Source organism: Nyctereutes procyonoides, unplaced genomic scaffold, assembly GCF_905146905.1.
Source record: "Nyctereutes procyonoides isolate TBG_1078 unplaced genomic scaffold, NYPRO_anot_genome, whole genome shotgun sequence".
Classification (NCBI taxonomy): domain Eukaryota; kingdom Metazoa; phylum Chordata; class Mammalia; order Carnivora; family Canidae; genus Nyctereutes; species Nyctereutes procyonoides.
The window spans coordinates 33,365,122-33,387,622 of record NW_026575146.1 but is presented as its reverse complement, the minus strand read 5'-3'; the positions used below and the strand labels follow the sequence as shown (position 1 = coordinate 33,387,622).

Below are 22,501 nucleotides of genomic sequence, written 5' to 3'. Positions count from 1 at the left end.
GCCTAACCCGGGGTGGGGGGGGGAGGGGAGAGGGGGGAGGGGTCGCCCCCGCGGGAAGAGGCGGGGCGGGGGGGGTCAGACCTCGGGCCGCGAGTGAGGGGAGGGGAGGGGGAGACGCGCCCGTGGCGCCCCCTGCAAAGTTGTGCGACGTTTATTCCAGCCCAAGTTTTATTTCTCCGGGATGGGGACCCACGGGCGGCCTCCGGGGTGGGTGTCCCGGCCCCGCGGGTGGCCGAGGAGCCGAGAGGCGCCCCCGGGGGCGCGGGGGCTGCGGCTGCAGCTGCGGCTGCGGGGCGCGGGGACCCGAGGCCAGGCCGCCGCGCGGGCTCCGGGCTTTGTCCGCGCTCGGCCTCGGAGGTCCGGCCCCTCGGCTCCCCGGGACCCGCGCGCGGCGCCCGGATTCGCGGAGCGGGGCCGCCGCGAGCCGCGGGGAACAAAGGCGGCGGCGGGGGGCGCGGGGGGGGGGCGCAGGGGGGGCGCGCGGGGGGCGCAGGGGCGAGGCGGGAGGGGGAGGCCGGCGCCGCGCCCGCCCGCATTCCTCCCGAGCTCCCGGGGCCCGCGGGCCGACGTCACCCCCGGCTCCGCCCCCGTCCCTCCCCGAGCAAAGTAACTCCTGGCTCCCGGGAGCCGCCTCCGCCGAGCATGGAGAGCTGCCGCCGCGGCCGGCCGGCGACGCGGGCGCCCCGGGGCTAGTCGGGCGGGCGGCGGGCTCCGGCACCGGCACCGGCACCGGCGGGCGGCGGGCGGAGGGCTCCCCGGGGCCCCTGCCGCCCCTGGCCGAGCGGCTTCAAACTTCTCCCAAAGTCGACATGGATGCGGCGGCGGCGCTGCCCGTCCTCGCGGCGCTCTCGCTCGCGGCGCCCTGGTCCCCCCTGGGGTCGGCCCGCGGCCAGTTCTCGGCAGGTGAGGCGCGCGGGGGGCGCGGGGAGGGGCGCCAGGAGCCCGGCCCGGAGCGCGCGGGGGGCGCGGGGAGGGCGCGGGGAGGGCGCGGGGAGGGCGCGGGGAGGGGCGCGCGCGGGGGCACAGACGCGCCCCAGAGTTGGCGCGGGCGGGGCGGGGCGCGGGGCGCTTCCACCTCCGCGACCCTTTGTCCGGCCGGGCGGCCGGGGCGGGGGGCGGACCCTGCGCTCCCGGGCATCGGGGTCCCCGCGCGGCGCCGGGGGAGACGGAAGGGAAAGTACTTGGGACTGCGGGGACCGCCGCTCCGCTCGCCGCGCCGCTGCTGGCCGGACACCCCAGGAGCGTGCAGGGGGGGAGGGGGGATTTTTTTCTTTTCTTTTTTTTTTTTTTTCTTCTTTTCCCCGGGAAGCCATTATCAGAAACGTGGAGACTGGAAGCGGCTGACCCCGGCGCGCTGTGCCAGGTGCTTTTTGGCCCGGGAATAACCTCCCGGGACCATTGTGTGCCTACTTCCCCGTCCCCCCTCCCCCCTCCCCCCGGCCCGGCCTCTCTCCTCCGCCCGCGCCGGCGGCGCCGTCTGCCCCGCGTGCACCGCGTCGTGACCGAGGGCCGCGAGCGCCCACGCCGAGCCGCCCCGGGCAGCGGGTCCGGGCGACGGGGGCTGCGGGAGAGGCCACCCCGGGGCCGGCAGCTGGGCGCGTGGGCCTCTTGGCGGAGCCGCGGACTGCGCACCTTGCGCCCCCCCCCCCGGGGCGCTGAAGTTTCACCAGGTGGACGCGGGGCGGCGGGCTCCGGGCTCCCGGGCGCCCCCCGCGGGTCCCCACAACTTTCCCGGCCCAGCGCGGTCGGGGAGCGCGCCTGCTGCCCGGCGGGGGCGGTGCGGGGGGAGGCGCCGCGGGGCGCGGACGACCCCGGCAGGGCGGCGAGGTGGCGGCCGCCCCGGTACCCGGAGCAAAGTCCGCTCGCGGTGATGGGAGCGGGCTCGCTTTCCCGGCAGCCCGTCCCGCGCCGCGGCCCCCCACCCAGGGCTCGGGCGGCTGCAGGCGCGGTGCCCCGGCGCGTGCAGAGCCACAGCCGTGCGCCGTGGCGGGGGCGCGGGACGGCGGCGCCTCGCGGGATCCGATGGCCTGAGCTGCGGCGCCGCGTCCTCTCAGCCCTGCTGCCGGCCGCCCGGAGCTGCACCCGCGCTGCTCTCAGGCTGTAGATCCGCGGCTCCGAGTGCTTAGGTGCCGCGCTGCTCCAGGTCCCTAGATGCGGTGCTGCTCTAAGTGCATAGGTGCCGTGCTGCTCTAAGTCCTTCCATGCAATGCTGCTCTTAGTGCTTAGGTGCTGTGCTGCTCTAAGAGCTTAGGTGCCCTGCTTCTCTAAGTCCTTAAATGTGGTGCTGCTCCATGTCCCTAGATGCAGTGCTGCTCTAACTCCTTAGGTGCCATGCTGCTCTAAGTCCTTAGATGCGGTGCTGCTCTTAGTGCATAGGTGCCGTGCTGCTCTAAGTCCTGAGATGCAATGCTGCTCTAAGTGCATAGGTGCCGTGCTGCTCTAAGTTCTCAGATGCGGTGCTGCTCTTAGTGCTTAGATGTGGTGCTACTCTAAGAGCTTAGGTGCCCTGCTTCTCTAAGTCGTTACATGCGGTGCTGCTCTAAGTGCTTAGATGTGGGCACGTTAGGGTGCTGTTGGTTTCCGGACAGTGTGTGTTGCCAGCGCTGCGAGCCCCCGCTCCACCCGGCGTGTAGTTTGCTGATTGAAACTTTGGCTTCTACCGGTTGCGAGCTGAGCGGTTCCTGTCTTCCAGGGTTGCCGCTCTCTGTGTCGCAGCAGCTGATGGCTGTATTTTCAGCAGTAGAGAAACTTTCGTATTTCTTGTTTCGAATGTTATTTACCCTTTAGTGAATCTTAGATTTCCTCCAACAGAACGTGCAGATGGGCTTTAATGAACGGCCCGGTGCTTGGACACGCAGGTCTCTAAGTAATTTAAGCAAACGTGCCGGGCTTTGCTTTAGTGACAAAGCAAAACATTTCACATTATGTTATGTTAGAGGTAGGGGATGTGCAGTCCTCATAAATGCCATTCTTGCAGGACCATATCGGGTAAATTTTGCCATTCAGGATTTACATATATGCCCAGATAGGAATGTTTTTTATCCCCCCCTGGTTTAAGGTCAGATTTGTGAATCTGCTTTTCTCCACACATTGAAAGTTTTGTGAACATTGTCACGTTCTGATTATCCTAAACCATTCAGTATCCTACTGTCATCAGATTTCAGGGCAGTCAGATTGATTGCAAATATATAGAGAGGTTGGAGTTGGATTCTTTCTTGCTCTTTTTTTTTTCCTGGATTCTACTTTAAATAATGAACTTTTGTTTTGAGAAATTTCAGTATAATGGTCTAAAAGACCAAAACAAATATATGTTTGGAATTTTTAAATATCCTCTTAAATCATATCCATTAAGGCTAGTTTACCACTTTTAGATATTATCATGTGGTTTCTAATGTAGTACACTTCAAAAGCAAATTTTGAAATACTAAAGATTCTTGGATGTGTCATATACTCATCAGTATGCTTTGTTTATTTTTTATTTTTATTGTTTTTTTAAGATTTTATTCATTTATTCATGAGAGATGCAGAGAGAGAGAGGCAGAGACAGGCAGAGGGAGAAGCAGGCTCCCTGCTGGGAGCCTGATGTGGGACTGGATCCTGGGACCCTGGGGTCACGGCCTGGGGTGAAGGCAGGCGCTTAACCACTGAGCCACCCGGGGGCCCCAATATGCTTAGTTTAAACCACAAATTAAAGAGTATTTTTATCATTGTGACTTTTTCCTTAAGTTTTGGAATTAAAGTGTAAAATGCTGCATGGTGAGCCTCCTTAAAACCAGAACAGCCTATAAATATCAGCCTGTGTTATTTCAGCTTCATCTTTCGCTTAAAACGATTCCAGTACTATCATATCTGGGGAAACTGAGGCACAGATGCACAAAGATGCACCGGCACTCACGGGGTTGTGCGGCTGTTATCTTTTGATGCGACAGCGCAAGATGGTTTTCTGTGCGGGGACTCAGGTGACTGACAGACCAGTCACAGAGAAGGAACTTGGGCCTCGGCTTTGTCATCTGTACAGTGGGAGTAATACTAATCCCCATCTACACCTTTCCACCTGGTGTTATGAGGAGCGTGTGGGATGATCCACGTGAGGGACCCTGGGCCCTGTGGGTGGTAAAGCTCCGCACTGTCCGGCTGCGGTCGCCCTGCATTAAGGCGGCCCCGACTGTGGGCTCCCTCGCTCACCCCACGCCCGCCTGTCGCGGCAGCCGTTGGGCGTTTGGGGGTGTCTTTACCTGACCAGCCGGTCACCGTCGTGGTGGTGAGCGGGGGCCTAGACTGGCCATGCGGGGACGTGGGCAGCGCGGGGAGACAAGTGACCCCTGACGAGGTGTTTGGCTCTGCTCCGCTGGCCTCCTGCGGGTGGCTACGGGGCTGTGCGCGTGGCGGAGCTGGCACCCGCGACCTTGGTCCCGTGAGGGGAGAAGAGGCGCGTGGCCGGTCTGCTGGGCGGGGTGGCGTGGTGGGCCTTGCCAGCAGCCAGGGGAGGACACTGTCGCGTCTGGGCGGTGCCCTCAGTGCCCGGGGCGGGCCACGGGGCATGGGCATGACGACGGTGGGGACGGTGGCTCTGTGAGCCCGTGCTGCCCTGGGCCCGGGTCGGGCCGCGCCTGTGAACAAGGCCACCGGCATCCCCGCGGTCCCCAAGGTCCAGTCCGTCCCCGTTGTGCTTCCTGCCTCCGGGGGAGGCCTCCGCTCCTTCTCCGGCCTTGGCTGACCTGCACCGCTCGGGCCCTCGGTCGGTTGAAACTACGGACTGTGGCGCCGGCTGGCCGGGGCCTGGACACTCCCAGGCCCGGTGTCCCCTCCCTGTCCCCCCCCCGCCCCCCCCGCCTGGCTCTGCTGGTTTTCCTGGACGCAAGGCGTCCCTTGGCCCGGGTCTCCCGGAGGAGGCAGGTCGGGCTGCTGCTGGGCGCTGGCCCGTGTGCTGCTCATACTCCCTGTGTCCCCTAGTGCCAGCTGGACAGCGGGTCCCCCCTTGCCCCCCCCCCCGCTGTGCCCGGTGACCACAGAGCCCCCAGCCCAGAGGGCAGCCCCTCTGTCCGCACCCATGTCCTCGGGGCTGGACGTGTCCTCAGGGGCTGGAAATGGGATTCGGCTGCGGCCCAGAGCGGGCGCCGGTCGCCCCGTCACGGCTCATCCTTCTACACATTTTTTGTGGCCTTGAAAACACATTTGATCCCTGGGAGGGGACCCCCCCACAAGCGATCCGTGCGTTGCCTCCCGGGCCCCCTGAAGCCCGGGACTCGGTCCCTGGAGGCTGTGTCGGGGCCCGTGTCCAGTGTGCCCAGCGGCCAGAAGCTGGCAAGGCTGCCCCTGTGCGCCCCGCGCTGTCCCCGCCTCCGCTCGTTCCTCACCCCGCGGGCCGGGGAGAGCTGCAGACCAGGGCACTGAGCACCAGGAGAGTTTCCAGCTTGCTCTGAAGACAAAGAACCCTAGGATTCTGCGTGTGTGTGTGGGTGTGTGTGCTGTGCGTTTGATCTTTGATTTAATTTTCCAAAGAGGGGAGAAAAGCTCCTTATTTTTGAGTTGTTTATTGGAGCCAGCCTTTGCCTCCGTCCAGACGCATTCATTTCTCATTCTGTGGATGCAAGAATCTCCCTCCGTGGATGCCTCTCAGACTCTATCCTTTGATCAGCTGTATTTGTTTTGTGTTCTTTTATCAAATGGTGTTTCTCTTTGCCTAAAAAGGTTATAATTGCTATTGAACATGACTTGTTTCTTCACCCAAACTCATGCTTGTTTGTCATAGTTGCCGAGTGGTGGGGTCTCCCCGGTTCGCCGTGTCTTAAACTGGTACTTGCTAACCTATTAAGTGAGTACATCTGTCCTCCAGGCTAATATTAATTTTAATGGAAGCCAGAGATAAAGTTGTAAATCCCTGAAATGGTATTTTAATGTCACGGAGTGTTTGTGCTTAGGTATCTCTGAATGGAAGTGAGACTTTAAGTTCCTTTTTTTGTAAATGGGGATGGAACACATTTGAGGACCATATTGCTTGTTATTTTGAAATAAGTGACATAAGTTGCATACAACTATGCTTGGGAAAATGGAAAAAATGGAAAAAAATATGTTCGAATGTTTGATGTCAGTGAGAACTCTGGAGGTAGTTTATACACTCTAAACTCTATCTTCGGAGAAACGTGTTTTTATGAACAATGCGTTTAAAGAAGCTTCGTCCCAGGTGCAAGTTTTCCTCAGTTCCGTGAAGATTCTGTTGAGAGAGGGATGTTGATTTTCGTGAAGTTTTCTTACGGTAATTGTTTTGTAGTTAATATTTTCGTAATGAAAACTGAAGGTACGTAATTCAGCCCAGTTTTGTGAGGTTTTGCAGGGTGTTGAGGTCCTGGGAACACGCCGGGTGGGTAGCAGGTGTGTAAGACCGCATCAATCCTGTGGAATGTTGCCATTTCACCACTTAACTCTGCGTGGAGTTTTTGGCTTTCTCGGTTGTGTGTTGATAATCCATAAAAATTACGAGTGGCCTATTTTGTCACTTACAATTGTTTTAGGAGCACATTAAGTAGTCTTGAATGAAGTAATCCACGTTTCCACCTTACGTGTTTGCAGAGTTCTGTTAATAAAAGTGATGAGCTGGGCGGTGTTGGCTGCATTTTTCTACAGGTCAGTCATTCTAAGAGTCAACTTCTAAGAGGAGCGCAGATAGAAATAAAGCCGCATAAAAGAGTGTCTAGGTGAGTTCTTATCTGTTTTATTGGGAAAGCTGAAAGATCTAAGTGTGTATCTTGGAGACACACACCCACCCCCACCCCCCCACCCCCACACACATCCTAACCGTGATGGAGCTTCATTGTCCACGGGTTCGGGTGAGAAGGAAGCTAAGGACACCCACAGATGGAATCAAATTCCTGTACTTACATTTTGGAAAGAGTATTGCAAATAATTACTTTGCCTGTTTCACAGATGAAATGGATAAATGAACGAAAGAGTGTATAATGTATTGTACCGTACTTCTAGTGTGAAGATACTAAATCTTCCTCCAGATTGCTGCCTATTTATATAAGCCCTTCCCAGTGCGGCCTGCCTCCCGAAGCAGCTGCTCACAGGCCGGTTCTCCAAACCCTGTCCAGAGCGGCAGCTGACCAGCTCCAGAAATTCCCCTGATGCTCGCTGGGTGGTGGGGTGGCCCAGCAGCTGCTTTCCATGGCCCATCTCCTGGATGTGATTCGCCTTAGGTCGTTCAGCAGACTCAAGCGGGGAGAGGAAGAGCCCTCCGGCCCGCCCAGGCCTTGATGTCGGACTCTTCATGGTCATTGGGTTCATCGGCTCCAAGGTGCCCTAGGATTCTGCTGCTCGAATTGTGGTCCGTGGACCAGCAGCATCAGTCTTGGGACCTTGTGAAGATGTTGTGGTCACCTGTCAGAGCTCTTCTCAGAACTACTGGTGCAGAATCTGCATTTTAATAAAATCCCCAGGTGATTTGCTTGAGCGTGTAGGTTTTTTTTTTTTTTTTTTTAGCGTGCAGTTTTGAGAAGCACCGCTTCAGGGCAAAGACGGCTCAGCTGGAAAAGATTGGTCACAGGCACTTTACAGTAGAATTGTGAGAGTATTGTGAAGGGATTAATTACAGGACGAAACAAATTTCCCCGGAATTATATTTCTGATCAGTCTTTACTTAATTATAATCTAACACCCCAGACAACAGTACTGGTGACTTCTTAAATAAAATACTTCGACGATTTTGAAAGAAGTATTTTCATAAGGGAGTAAAAATCAGGCTAAGTAGTTTTGGCTGTGAACGTGTTGTGTGAGCAGATTTAAAGGTAAAGAGATTATCGAGGAGCCAAACCTGATATATGCCCGTAGTTTTTATCTAGCATACTGATATGTTGATACAGGAAACGATGCTCCCTCTGATAGTAATAGTAGGAGCAGTTTCTTGTTTTATATTTCTCTTTTTCTTCTAAGCGTACTGTAAAGATCTTGGTAATAAGGAGCTCATTTATAGGGCAGTCAAATTTAATGAATGGGAGTTAGCTAGACTGCGTTAAATATCATTGGTGTTCTTTTTACTATCTTTTGTGCTCATATTTAAGAACAGATTCTTGTCAGTTTTCTCAAGAGAAAAATTATGATGTAATAGACAGTGTACGGTATTCATGTCAAAACACAATTTTACTTGCATTTTATAGCTTGCTTTAGCATTCTTTTAGAAAATGAATTTTCCCAGAAGACCTAATTGCCTTCTTATTAATGAGCCTGTAAGTGTGTTTTGTTATCCATTTACTATTCTAAACGTGTCTACTTTGGCTGGCTGTTTTAACAGTGAAGTCTCTGATTAAATCACGACTGCCGTATTTGTTTTTGCCATTCGCTGGTGATTCAGAAAATACTGGCATAATGACGTGGTTATGGCAGAGACTAATGGAAAACAAGAAATATAAATTAATGTTAACCCATAAGAGTTGGTCGTATTACGGTATTGGGAGCGGGAGTTTGGGGCAACACACAAGAGAATTCTCTGCACGTTTGGCTGGAAATGAAACGTCTCTTAACCTGTGTTGTGTGAAATACAAAATACGTAGTTGCTGGATTCGTAAATAAACTATAAATCAGTGATTCTCAAGTTTGCTTATATGAGGCACTGGTGTTTAAAGGAGGAGGTTTGGCCGTAGATGGATCAGTGCTGGCGGGGAGCTTAGTGACGGAGAGGAACTCTGGAAGGTACTTCCATCATCTTAAAGAGCTTTAGAGTCTGAAGAACTTGACTTGTTACATTTTCTAATTTTACTACGAAATCTAGAGCTTGCCTTTTGTGCTACTTCTACTTTTGTTCCTGTCGGCAGTAATTAGGCTCACTCATTCTCTCGCGTGTTGGAGAAGAGCACTTGCAAAAACAATAGGAGCTGCCGTGAACTGAGAGCCGACGGCCTGCCAGGGCTTAGGCTCAGTGCTCCACAGGAATTGAAATCCTCCCAGTAATCCCTGAAGATTGGAATCCTCTCTGCTTTGCCCACGGAGGACTCGAGAGGCTAAGTAGTAACTTGCCTCAGGTGACAGTGTGAGTCAGTAGTAGAGCCAGAATTCACTGTGGAATATATACATAGAGGTAGCAGTGAGACAATTTTTTGGTTGCATGTTGGCAGAGAATGCAACTCAGGCCGGTTACAACAAAAGAGGAATTTATTTTTTTCTCCTGACTAATGACTCAAGTGAAACTTAAAGTGTTCACATCATTCCTTTGGGATATCATCTCTTTCTGCTCGCTCCACTTCCCCGTGGGGCACTCTGGGGCACTTCATTCCATACAGAGGCATGATAGCTTTGGCAGCTCCCATACCACCAGCTTCTCGGTTCAAGTCTAGTATGAAAATGTGTACTTTAGGTGGCGGTTGCACCTGCGAAGGCACTGAGGTTCACTCTGATTAGATTCAGTAAGTCAAAGGCTCCGCCCGAGCGGAAGGAAGGAAGGAAGTACACTGAGTGGTGTAGTTTGCTAGGATTCTGGGTTCGGCTCTAGATCCCCACTCAAGTCACGAGGACGGGTGGGGGCCCTGGCATCAAACCATAGGTTATCAACAGACATGGGGATGGGTTCTGGAAAGACAACCAGACTACAATGTGCTTGCTCAAGATAGAATTAAATGAGTCAGGAGAAGCGAAAGCAAAGCAGGGTGCAGCCGTATGTGTGTTTACACTCCTTTGAGGGGGAAGAAAGTATATGGTGAGGAAAAGACAGTTACATCAGATGGTTCCCAGCTCTGGACCGCTTAGCGGGAACAGTAGGAAGACATGGAGGCCTAAGCCTTTAGTCTCTAAGTGGAAGAGGGTAGGGGACGGAGTGGGGGGAGAGGTACTTTGCACCTGGCTGATTTGGGTGCCTTGCAGATCAGTGGTTCATAATTTTTGAAATGAAGCTGCACTTTAAAACATGGATTTTATTATTTTCATTATTTTATTCTCTTTGCCTCAGTCCTGAGTAAGTCCAACTTACTGGAGTTTCCTTTAATTATTTTGGTTTGCATTTTGAAGTTCTAAAACTGTGTTTCCACATTTAACAGTGCTAGCGAATAAATATGGGTTCAACTTCTTAAAAAAAAAAAGAAAAAACTGTGCTTTCAAAAGCAAATCTGACTTAATGATTGGCTTTAATTAAAATTATCCAAATATGAGGTGACGATATGTTTGTGAATAAAAGAGACCACCTTAGTGCTTGGTTTTCAGTTGTCCTATGTATCCTACGTATGTACGTGGATAGGTGTTGGCATGCATGCATTTGGTTATTTATAATAGAAGCCAAAGGGTAAGCTAAGCAGTGGTAAATGATGCTAATTGACCCAGAGAAATAGGATCTAGTAACTCTTCACTTTGGAAACTGATTTTGAAACACTCAAGACGCGAAGTTGAACTTACCGCTTTGATCTTCTCACCTCTGTTGCCCAACTTTATGATGCATATGTGAGCAGCATGCGGCATTCAAGAGGGGGACTGTACAAAATATCCTGGGGTACACTCTAACGAGCGATACGTAGGGACTAGCACCTGTTTGCCCGGCCTCCCCCAGGTGTATACGGCCTGTGTTGTCGGACACACATCTGGGCTGGTGGCCTAGAGCTGAGTGTGACTGAGGATCAGGGGCTTAGGTGTGGTTGTGCCACGTTAGACCAGGTGTCATCTCCAGGCACTTCTGTGGTTGGTAATGTTGGTAATGGCCCTACTCTGGCCAGAGCAGCTGGCCCGGCAACATAGGGGTGCAGGCAGTGGTTGGGGAGGAAGGTGTCTTGACCGGAGCGTGCGTCTTTCTGTCACTGGAGGCTTCTAGTCACACAGCTTTGAGTGTTCTAGTAAGTTACTGACTTATTATTTTCTTCCCTGCTATTTCCTGCTTTCTTTATGACTGTTTTTTAATTCCTTATTTATATTCTTATCAGGCGTGATTCCTGAATGATGAGGTTTATAATAATTTGCTTAACAGCCTGGCCGGTTGAGGCAGGATGCTATCTAGGGTTGGCCCGTTTTTGCCCCTTTATCTGAACTGACATTTAAATACTTAGCTAATATATGAGGTCAAGGGGTTGGCAGCGACCTGTTTCAGAGAGAGCAGGAGTTTCCTTTAGAGATCTCCTTACGAGTCCCTTTAGTGCATGGAGCATGCTTGCTATGCCCGTGTGCCTGCCTTAGTTTTGTTACTTCCTGGTATTGAGATTTGGAGATAGTTCCTTTCTGCTGAATCCTTAATTTCCTTGTCATTAAGAAGGGACTGTTACAATGAAGGGTGATTGTAATATCTTCTCTAGTTACTCCACAGGACAATTTTGAAAGGTAAAATTAATAAATGCTTTTGAAAGCATTTTTTAAATCGTAAACTACCATGAAAATATCAATTATTTTTGATAAATCGTTGCTGAGGCCAAAAATAATATGCCGAACAATGGCAATGAAACCAATAGATGCTTTGTATGTTTGCAGTCATACATTGCATATCTGTTTACATATTGAGGCTTTGGGGAAAGGGTATGGTTCTTGTGAACAGTGAGTAAACTTGTTATCCTGTATCATAAAATGCAGCCCTTCAGGTTCATTTTCACTTACGTAGAAGTCAACTTTACTACTTTTATAAGTCAATTACTACTTTTGGTAACGCTACCAAATAGTATTTGTATTTTCTCCAGCTATGTAAGTCAAGATTGCGTGATGATCAAATATTTTTATTGAAAACTTTTAAGCAAATGTCTTAATCATATAGCACATTTAATGTGCAGTATAGTTTTTCCTTTGAATATTTTCATGAAGAAATAGAAAACGCTCTTGATACCTGAACTGGGATGCCTAGCTGCCAAGAGCGTGGTTCGAATAAGATTCATGTGCTTTATTTAATTCTTCTACTGCGCGTATCTTTGACATTTGGTAAGTGTCCGTGCTGTGTCAGGCCGTGGGTACACAGGCAGGCAAGGCAGGCATTGTCCCTGCACTTTGGCAGTAGATCTATGTGACTTTTATGACCATTAAGGAGTGGTTATCTTTGCATAGCTTTGTATCTAGCGATCCCTGGGTGAAGCCTGGGTCTGTTTTGTAACCTGCCATGCCCCTTGACCCATGCAGATCTCTCAAGGGCAGGCCGTCCCTCACAATTTGCTGGTCCACTTTAGAAGTCGCCTGGGAGAGTCCAGCGTGTCAGCAATCTTTCCATCTCCTTGAGTCTACACACAGAAAGCTAGGAGCCTACCCAGAAAAGAATTATGCAGAGATTTGCTGCAATGATAATAAAATTCCATCAAGTGGAATTTCCCAAAAGTTGAGTAATCGGAAGTGTAAGCAAGTGTAAACAAGTTGGGCAGAGGAGAAAGCACGTTTGTTTTTACAGAGGCTCACAGTCCCCATTCTCCCTCTGGGAAGGAGCTGGAAGGTTGGAGGGCAGCCCCATCCAGGTTGTACGTAAATGTGACTTCGCAGCGTGAACCTTTGGATGCGGAGGCCCTGGTGGTTCGGCTGCAGATTCTTCTTTGCTGTCACCTAGGGCTGTTGGGGCTGCGTATCGGCTGCCTCTCCTCTCTGCTGCTGCTGCTGCCGCAGTGGACTTTGTTGTCCCAAGTAGCGGGCAGCCTCTAGGCAGGGAGGCCAGAGGCTGTCGGAGAGGCCAACAGTCCCCGGGATCTGTGGTCTGAGATAATTCGCAGGCTGGCCCAGCACCTGCATCCCTGAAGAGGCAAATTCAATTCCCGGTGCTTTAGTCATTCATTTTGGAGGAGGCAACAGTATTGTCATTGAAATACACCTGTTGCTCCACCAGGAAATGGGGATTTTGAACCTCTGGATTAAAGGACCTGGTCCAGATGACCTGCAGTGTGTGACAGAAGGAGAGAAGTGATTCTGGATGTGCACATTTTTCTAAAGAAAAATAATCCCAAATTCTATAGACCCAAGCTTCAAAACTGAAAATTTAGAAAACTTGTTTTATTTTTTTTAAAGATTTTATTTTTTAAAGTAATCTCTACATTTAATGTAGAGATGATGTGGCTCAAACCCACAACTCCAAGATCCATAGTCGCATGCTCCACCAACTGAGCCAGCCAGGAACCCCCAAATATCAAAAACTTATTTTAATTTGGTTGAGTCACTAACATTTTATCCCCATTTTGTATTTAAGCAAGGGACACTGGAATGCTGGACTCCACTTATCTATAGCATAATGTTTACAGTCCTAGATTTTGGAACCTGATTATGCATGAATTCCAACATTTTCTTGCTATGGGACCTGACCATGTTCCTTTAGCTTTGGCACCACATCCTATAACAAGATGAGACCAGTTACCTACCTGTCCTGGATGGTTTTTTTGAAGAATATTGAGTTAAGGCATTTGAAGAGTGCCTGACACATTAATAAAATTCATTCACTTTAGCTTTTGTTATCATCATCCTAATGAGTGGACAAATTAACCCATATTTGCGTAGTATTCTATCCCAGGCTGTTCTCTTTAAAAATCTCTACCTGGCATATCTTTTACTTTATTAATTAATTAATTGATTATATCTTTTACTTTAAAATAAAACCAGCAGTAGATAATAGGATACCTTAAATAACTCAATATGCGGATTAACAAAGACCACAACAAACATAATGAGTAATATCATTCAATGTTTATGAAAACAACAATGGCAAATTTACCCGGATTCCTAAAGAATCAGAATCTCAGTGGCAAATTTACCCGGATTCCTAAAGAATCAGAATCTCAGGATGAATGACCAAAAAAAACCCAAAAACAAATGAACAAAACCCCAACTGTACATATATAGAGTGAGAGTACCAGAAGCTTTAATTTTTAGGTATAAAATACCTTAGAAACCTTTGGGAGATACATTTAGCATTTCTTATCCAAGTTGGAGAAGGTAGGAGATTTTGGGGGCATTGGTGAAACAAGCGTGCTTACTGCCTGGACAGATTTAATCTCAGATAAAATACGAAAACTCAAATATGGGAATAGGATTAAAATGGGCATTGTCCAGTCTGTAGCAGCACTTAGGTTTAGAAATGAGATAATAAGTATTAGCAGAAGATGAAGAGATGCCTCCTTAGCTCCTAAAGAATATTGTTTCCCCAAAGGTTGTAGGATGAGAAGAGGGTAACCTGTACTGTGCCATTTACATTGGACACATGCTGAGTAAATGAATTCCTGGCATTTGGAACATCTATTTCCCTGTGAATTCTAGATAACGTTTTTTTTTTTGTTTTCCTTTTTGCAGGTTGCTGTTGATATTTAATCTTCCCTAGCTCAGGTAGTTTCAAATCCATTTAAGCCCCAAGACTTTTTCAAGCCATTGTCAACAGGGCAAAGCCATTTTAGAATCTTGGCATATGGTTGGAGGGTCTGGCTAAACTTTGACAATTGTTCTCTCAGTTATAGAGTTGCTCTTTGGCCACTCGCTGCAGAGGAAAGCCTCTCTAAACTTCAACAAGGATTTTATGTTCCACTCAAGCTTTAGATTTCTCATGTTCTCATTTCTTTCTGTACTTCTTTTAGCTTTAATTGAAATGAACCTCCCTTTTCCTTAAGTTATACTAATGAAAATGCTTGCTCTCCAGATAGAATTAAAAATTTCTGTCAACTTTCTTGTCAGAGAAGCTCTTTGCACTGTAGGTTTGAATCTTGTCGACATAAATACTTTTATAATATTCACTTTACCATAATAATGTGATTTTTGTATTCTGACTGGATGTTCCTCCTAACATAGGTCTTTGAGATAGTGGTGGCCAAGGGTGTTTTCCTAAGCTCCTCACCATTGAAAGACTTTCTTAAGATGTTATCATTTTGATGCAACATTTGACCAAATTCAGCCTTAATAAAAAGGATCATATTGGGATCCCTGGGTGGCGCAGCGGTTTAGCGCCTGCTTTTGGCCCAGGGCGCGATCCTGGAGACCTGGGATTGAATCCCACGTCGGGCTCCCGGTGCATGGAGTCTGCTTCTCCCTCTGCCTATGTCTCTGCCTCTCTCTCTCTCTCTTTTTCTTTCTCTGTGTGACTATCATAAATAAATAATAAAAAAAAATAAAAATAAAAAGCATAAAAAAACAACAGAACAAACCTGTAGCATTTGTAAACTTAAATATGGAACCATTCAAAAAAAGGGGACAGGGATCCCTGGGTGGCGCAGTGGTTTGGCGCCTGCCTTTGGCCCAGGGCGCGATCCTGGAGACCCGGGATCGAATCCCACATCGGGCTCCCTGCATGGAGCCTGCTTCTCCCTCTGCCTGTGTCTCTGCCTCTCTCTCTCTCTCTCTCTCTCTGACTATCATAAATAAAAAAATTAAAAAAAAAACAAAAAAAAACAAAAAAAGGGGACGCACACTGGACTGCTTGTTTTGTGCTCTAGAATCATGACCCAGTTAATATTTGGAAAGCAGACTGGTTCTTAAATATGTCACAACAAATACCTAAAGGATACTGAATTGGAAAAAAAATTGAGAATGGCAGACCTGTGTGTGGAATGGGAAACACTATATAATAGAGTGTACTTGAATATAATGTATATAGGAAGTGGGGCGTCTGACGGGCTCAGTCGGTAGGGCATGCAACTCTTGATCTCAGGGTCCTGAGTTCAGGCCCATGTTAAGGATAGAACCTGCTTAAAATATATACATATATATTGGTGTATATAAGAACTGTAAATTCTAACCAGTGTGGTTCAGACTGGCTTCTTGTCTTTGGCATGATGAAATTAGAGAAACCCGTAACCAAGGAATGTTGAAGCAGATAAATCCAGAAGGACCCATGTGCTCTGATTTCTTGCTTAGATTTTGCAAAGTAGATTTCTGGCTCATTCTTATCATGGATACAGATCCCAGGTGAGGACTGGGAATTCTTTTGAGGTCTGTTGTTCACTCCTTTAGCTTAGGTACAGGAATTTATAGGACAGTGATTTCCCACAGTGACCGTGCTCTTCACTTACATAGCCATTTAAGATCTTTCCAGATCTCAGCAGTTTGCTCACAGTTTGGAGTTGGGAGACCAGCAGAAAGAGGCACTTTATTTACTCCCATCCCTCATTCATACTTGTACCACAGACTTCCCCAGTTGCAGCACGTTTTAGAAAAGCCTAGGGATGCCTGGCTGGTTCAGTCGGTGGAGCTTGTGACTCTTGCTGGATCTTGGGGTTGTGAGTTCGAGCCTGACGTTGGGCATAGAGATTCCTTAAAAAAATAAAAATAAAAACAGTAGTTTTCAGGGTGCCTGGCTGGCTCAGTCAGAAGAGCGTGAGACTCTTGTCTTTTATGTGAACAGTGAGGAAAAGGATATATCTATTGTGTGCATTATGGCAGTAGACTTGAACTTTATAGGACAGTGTGTTGAATATGACATTCTTATGAGCTTGTTAAAATGGGGGATACCAGTTTAAATTATTAGCACATTTTTTGGCACCATTTTTGGGACAGACAAGACTGATTTGTGCATTCATATGATTGATGGAGGATCCCTGTTAGGCTGGTAAACTAGTGGCTTCTTCACTCCATAAGATATGTATGACAGAGTTTATCTCATTTCTTGTTAATTAAGTTCACCAAATATTGAATGATTGTCCATTTTTGCACCAGGCAGTGTGTTTGCATAGAAGACAAAGAGGTGAAAAAAGTGACCAAGTCCTTGTACTCAGGGACTTCACAGACTATTTGGAAGATCTTTTTATTTTATTTTATTTTATTTTTTTATTTGGAAGATCTAGAAATAGATGTTATAATTCAGAGTGGGAGGAACAATGAGAGAGTACCATCTGGATGTGGGAAAAGGACGGTCCCTCACTGTTGGTTAGTTGGGCTTTCCTGGATCAGAAGGTTATCCATGGCGAATCCTCAAGAATAATGGCCACAAAATGCTCATGGAAAACTGAGGAAGTAATGGTGATGATGACAAATGCTTAAAATGGGATTTAAAAGGAAAAAAAAAAAGAGCCATGTTCAGGTTTAACCATTTGCCAATTTCCATAGTTGTAAACACTACCGCTATGGCTGATACCAAATTACCAATGTGAATGACGTCACTGAACGCAGTTGGGAAGAGATGGGTAGTAGCACACCTTTATATAATGTTTTGCCACCATACAAATAAATACAAGAGAAGTAAATAACTTTAAGAACATTAATATTGTAAAAGTAAAATATTTAGGATATTATGTATTTTAATGCCTCTGTTTTAAATATAATTTATTCAACTGTAAGGTTGTACAATTTAATTCTTGAAAATGACTGTTAAATAACTGGCTCACAAAATTGCTGGAAATTTTAACAGTTGTGGCTCAGGAGCTGTATGGGCTGGCTCTACTACTCGATGCATTATAATCTTGGTTATGGGGATGATGGGTACAGTGAATGCCTCCTCTTTAATTACGAGATTTTTTCTATAACACTCTCCCAATAAAGCAGAATTTAGTCTGAGAACGTCTAGTTCCCACTGAAACTCATGAGCGAGGATTTAGTTTTCAACAAGGCTTAGGTTCATGGATAGGAAATGCTCAGCTCAGAAGGCTTTGGGAGCCATCTACCACTGTGGAATCTACTCTCAGGGAAAAGCCCTAAGAAGACTGTTTTCCTGCTGAGTTGGAGTTTTTCTCGCTGCACAGGCTGAGTATCTTTTGTTGTAAATGTTGGTGTGAGTAGTCACTCTCCTTAAGGGCTGTTAACTTAGAGCCGTGCTAAGTATGCTTAAGTAAGTTTTTCAGTGCTTTTGAATTATGTGCATTTTCATGCTAAGCACCATCTTTTCCAGAATATTTCACAGTAGGGGTGGGTTTCCAACCAAGATAGCTTTAAAATTATTATGTAATCCTTATAATAATATATCACTGTGGCCCAGAAGAACACCCAACATTTAACTTATTCAGAAATATTTGAAGACTAAACATGCCAGCGAAAGTGAATGGATTTGCATCCTTTACATTGTTGCTTTGATGGACTTTTTTGGATGTAATGAGATTAACATTTACAAAATCTTTATTTTTTTATATAAGGCATATATTTTTAAAATTTATTTGACTTCTTGATTTAATGATCCTTTGTTATTATTTCTCACCATTGAATGATCAATTATCAATTGTTTGCCAAAGTTACTTCTGATAATTTTACTTGTCTGAAATTCTTTTTCATCTTCGGATCTCGACCAGTGCCACATACAGGTGAAATGTTGTTTTAACATGTGCTCGCTCTTACAGTACTGATTTCCATAAGCCCAAGAATATTTCATGTTCTGAAAAACACCATGTACGTTAATCCTACAGTGTTAAATGAAAAATTCTTGTGCCCTATATGCTTTTGTTAAGCTCTGCCCATGAAGAGTTGGTGTCTAAAAGTTAGCTGTTCATACTTAAGAGTATATTGTAAGATAGTTTATGAAATTGGCAGATTGTATATATGTTTTTTTCCCCTTTAGTAGGAAGGTGTGTGTGTCTGTGTTTGTGTGTGTGTGACTTTAGTTTAGTAATATAATGACAAGGTGCTGACAAGGCTCCCAAGTGACTTCAGTTGGCAAAATGGGTTTTTCTCTGTATGACTTTTCTCTGTATATCTTCACATAAAACCTTTCATATCTGGGGGAAAAAAATCTTTTCTCTCTCACATAAGAACCATTTCAAGAATTTGGAAGGATTCCAAACTTCACAACTTAAAACTGGATTGCATAACAATTTTTCCTCGTTTGTTCAAAAACAAAATACAGATTTTAATTCTTAATTAGGGGTCTGTCTCCTGGAAGAAACCAAGTGGGAGAAGAGATACAGACAAGTATTACTTAGTATTATTAATAAAGGTGTAGTACTAAATTGGCTCGAAGTTTTGTTTTTCTCCATTTAAACGTGGTTATAGGAAAGAGGCATATGTTCATATAAACTCTCAGGGATTTACTTTATTATTATTATTTTTAATTTTTATTTATTTATGATAGTCACACACACAGAGAGAGAGAGGCAGAGACACAAGCAGAGGGAGAAGCAGGCTCCATGCACCGGGAGCCCGATGTGGGATTCGATCCCGGGTCTCCAGGATCGTGCCCTGGGCCAAAGGCAGGTGCCAAACCGCTGCGCCACCCAGGGATCCCAGGGATTTACTTTATAAATGAATTTCGAGTGTATGAGCGGGATCAGTAAATGTTAACCTCCGTCTCTTACTTTTATGCCTATAATACTATAGCAATTAATTGATATTCAGAATGATGGCTGAATTAGCTAAGCATAATAGAAGATTTAATTATGGGAGGTATACTGTAGTAATGCATAAGGCTGGAAGGCTCACCGATAGTGGTCACAGTGATTGAAATGAAAGTACCTCCCCCCCCCCCATTTCTGAGGTAATCAAATGATTCTGTTATCCAGGACAAACCATTTTAGAGCATTTGATTTTAGTAGACAACTTCTACTTAGTATTACTTTCTGTGGCAACACTGTTCATCAGGGCCTGATTAAGATCTGTAATTTCTCACTGTCTTAACCACTTCTTCTTCTTCTTTTTTTTTTTTAAAGATTTTATTTACTTATGCATGAGAGACACAGAGAGAGACAGAGACACGTGCAGAGGGAGAAGCAGGCCCCTGCGGGGAGCGGGATGCAGGACTTGATTCCAGGACCCCGGGGTCATGACCTGAGCCAAAGGCAGATGCTCAACTACTGAGCCACCCAGGAGTCCCCCCTTTATTTTTTTTTTAAGAGACAGAAGGGAGGGAGGGGCAGAGGGAGAGAGAGAATCTTAAGCAGGCTCCATGTCCCACGTGGCGCCCCATGTAGGGATTGATGCAGGCTCAGTCTCACTGCACTGAGATCATGACCTGAGCCCAAGTCCAGAGTCCGATGCTTGACCGATTGAGGCCCCAGGTGAAGCCTGATGACATGACACAGCAGTGCGTGGGCGTTAGGCTTTTACCTGATACTGTGTCAGAAACTGAAGCCATTGGTGTGTGTTTCTCTGGGCTGTTCACGTGTCATTTCAAAGGGGGAAAATCCTTCTTTAACGTTTTAGGCCCCTTAACCTAGAGTGACGTTAACTTTCAAAAACATTGTTTCCAGTAGTTAAAATTTTAGTGTGTACTGGGCCTAGCCCTGGGCCAAGTACTTTACAGGCATCAGGTCAGTATTTCCAGCCTGCCTGTAACCACGCACTTTGGGGATAAGGGCTTCGGTTTGGCAGGTAGTGGCCAGTTTAAAAGCAAAGCAAACCTTGAGATCCCTGGGTGGCTCAGCGGTTTAGTGCCTGCCTTCAGCCCAGGGCGTGATCTTGGAGACCTGGGATTGAGTCCCACATCGGGCTCCCTGCATGGAGCCTGCTTCTCCCTCTGGCTGTGTCTCTGCCTCTCTCTCTCTCTCTCTCTCTCTGGGTCTCTCATAAATACATAAAAATCTTAAAAAAAAATAAAATAAAAGCAAAGCAAACCAAACCACGGAATTGAGGAGAATACAACAACAGTAATAAAAATAGGCATGCGTACCATGGAGGAAGTAGTATGTCATGAAACTTTGGTTTTAATTAAACAGATTTCTGTATCTTTTTTCTCTGTGTCCTGAGTCACAGCATGAATTTCTCTCCGAGGGGCTGACCAGAAAGCGGGGAAGCACCACACTTGCACGTACAATGCTCACAGTGATCCCAAGGAGTGACTCAGGGTCGGTGGAGTGCGCGAGGTCACCCAGTCTATAAACTCCAAGGCTGGTCTTTGACTATGATCGGCGGCACTTTGGGTGTGAAGAACACAGGGTTCGCCTGATTTGGTGAATGAGTGACTTAATTAACCGGGTCTGTTTCCTTGTCCTGGGTTTGGGGATAATGCCACTACCACACTCACTATGTAGGGCGTTGTAAGGATCAAAGAAGGTAATTTATGTGGATGTGCTTTTCCACCTTCAAAGATCTAAACAAACGTAAGTTATTATTATAATGACTTGCTCTTTGGCTCTTCAAATACTAAGTGACTCCCGGGTTTGACTAGAGATGAGTGGATTAAGTGTCTTTTGAAGTATTTTTCAGGAGTTCCCAGCTAGCTCAGGCGGTGGGGCATGAGACTCTTGATCTTGGGGTTGTGAGTTCGAACCCCATGTGGGGCATAGAGATTACTTAAAAAAAAAAAGGTATTTTTCAAACTCGTAAGTTTACAATTCAGCGTTTCAGGAGCCAAGATCATTCCTGTTGGGTACTTTTATAGCTTTTGCTTCCTGTTGATGACAGACTGTTGTAGTGAATGAAGAAGCTATGATTTTTATGTATATTTACTTTTCCTATTTTGGTGTTCCTCTTGACAAAACAACAGAAGGCAGATGTACTTTGGACATACCTGTACAAACTCATTATTCCCACGTGTCTTCAAATAAACCTGCATCCTGATTTCAAAAGAAAACACTATGTAAATAAAATCTGATTGAAAAAAATACCAATGGTGATACTCAATGGAACATCTAAAGACTTCAGAATAAAAGCCTATCCAACACTTAATGAAAAACGACAGCAATGGAACAAAAAGCACACATGAAACCTTTAATTGTATAAAACTTGTGAGTAGAGGTATTTCAACAAATAAAAGCTAGAAAACAGCTCGCTGTCTTTGGCCTATCTTCGGTCTTTTGCTCAGTCATCTTTCTATGTACTCATCTAGCCGAACTTCTTAAGATATTATGTTTTTATTCCCTATTTATTCCACGGCCTGATTCCAGGATATAATGGTAAAAATATGCATTTTTGTGGTAAAAATATATATTCGCATTTTATGTGATATAATGCTAAAAATATGCGTATTTTGCATTTTGTATGTGAGTGTGGCGTGACCTCGTGATTCGGTATACGTCCTGAAGTCTTAGAGTTATGAACATGATCATAATCAGACGTTCAGAGAACAGGCAGTTATCGGGACAGAGGAGCATTGATGCCTCACCAGCAGCCCCCTGACGTAGTCCTAGGAAAAGCAGAGGACGGTACCGGGATGCAAATTAGGTAGAGGAGTTGCTCTTTGCCAAGTGTTGTTTATTGAACAGAGTAAACGTCCCCCCAGTGGGTTGGGGGGAGCTGGGTAGTTTAAGTGGGCGGGAAGAGCAAGGATGCTCAAAGGAGTGCCCCAAATATAGATTCCCTGGGCCCACCCCATCCAGGAGCCCTGGGGTGGGAAGGTGACCTGTTTTGCATCAGGGAATTGCCCACAGCTGGGAGGTTAGGCTCCTTAGAATGGAAGCGAGGCTGTGATTTATTTATTTTTTTTAACAACCGGACAGAAACAGAGTGTTAAGGAAGTAAGATGACTACAGTTTCAGGGGATTTATTGACGGTTCCTAAGAGAACTAATCGTTTTACTTTTTCACACTTCGGGGATGAACAGTATGCTAAGAGCAAAGCATCCGTACCTATTCATGGGAAGAATTCTCTAGAGGAGTTCTGTTAGTCAACATGTTAAAAAAAACATAAAAAATACTTCAAAGTATAAAAACATATTCTTTTAAAGTGTTCTGTGATTCATATTTTAAGATAATTCACTGAATGACCTTACTCCACCTTCAGATAATGAGATTTTACTTTGTGTGTTAGC

General features: G+C 46.7%; 1 protein-coding gene across 2 annotated transcripts in view; it reads left to right on the top strand.

Moving 5' to 3' along the window:
- The first annotated feature begins 674 nt into the window (after window positions 1-674).
- The window catches only part of PTPRK (protein tyrosine phosphatase receptor type K), a 523,937-nt gene continuing 502,110 nt past the window's right edge, over window positions 675-22,501 (top strand). For both annotated transcript variants that reach the window (XM_055309658.1, XM_055309656.1), the window contains exon 1: window positions 675-903. In XM_055309658.1, coding sequence (XP_055165633.1) covers window positions 810-903 — 94 coding nt within the window. In that variant the 5' untranslated portion in view covers window positions 675-809. The remainder of the gene's footprint in view (window positions 904-22,501) is intronic.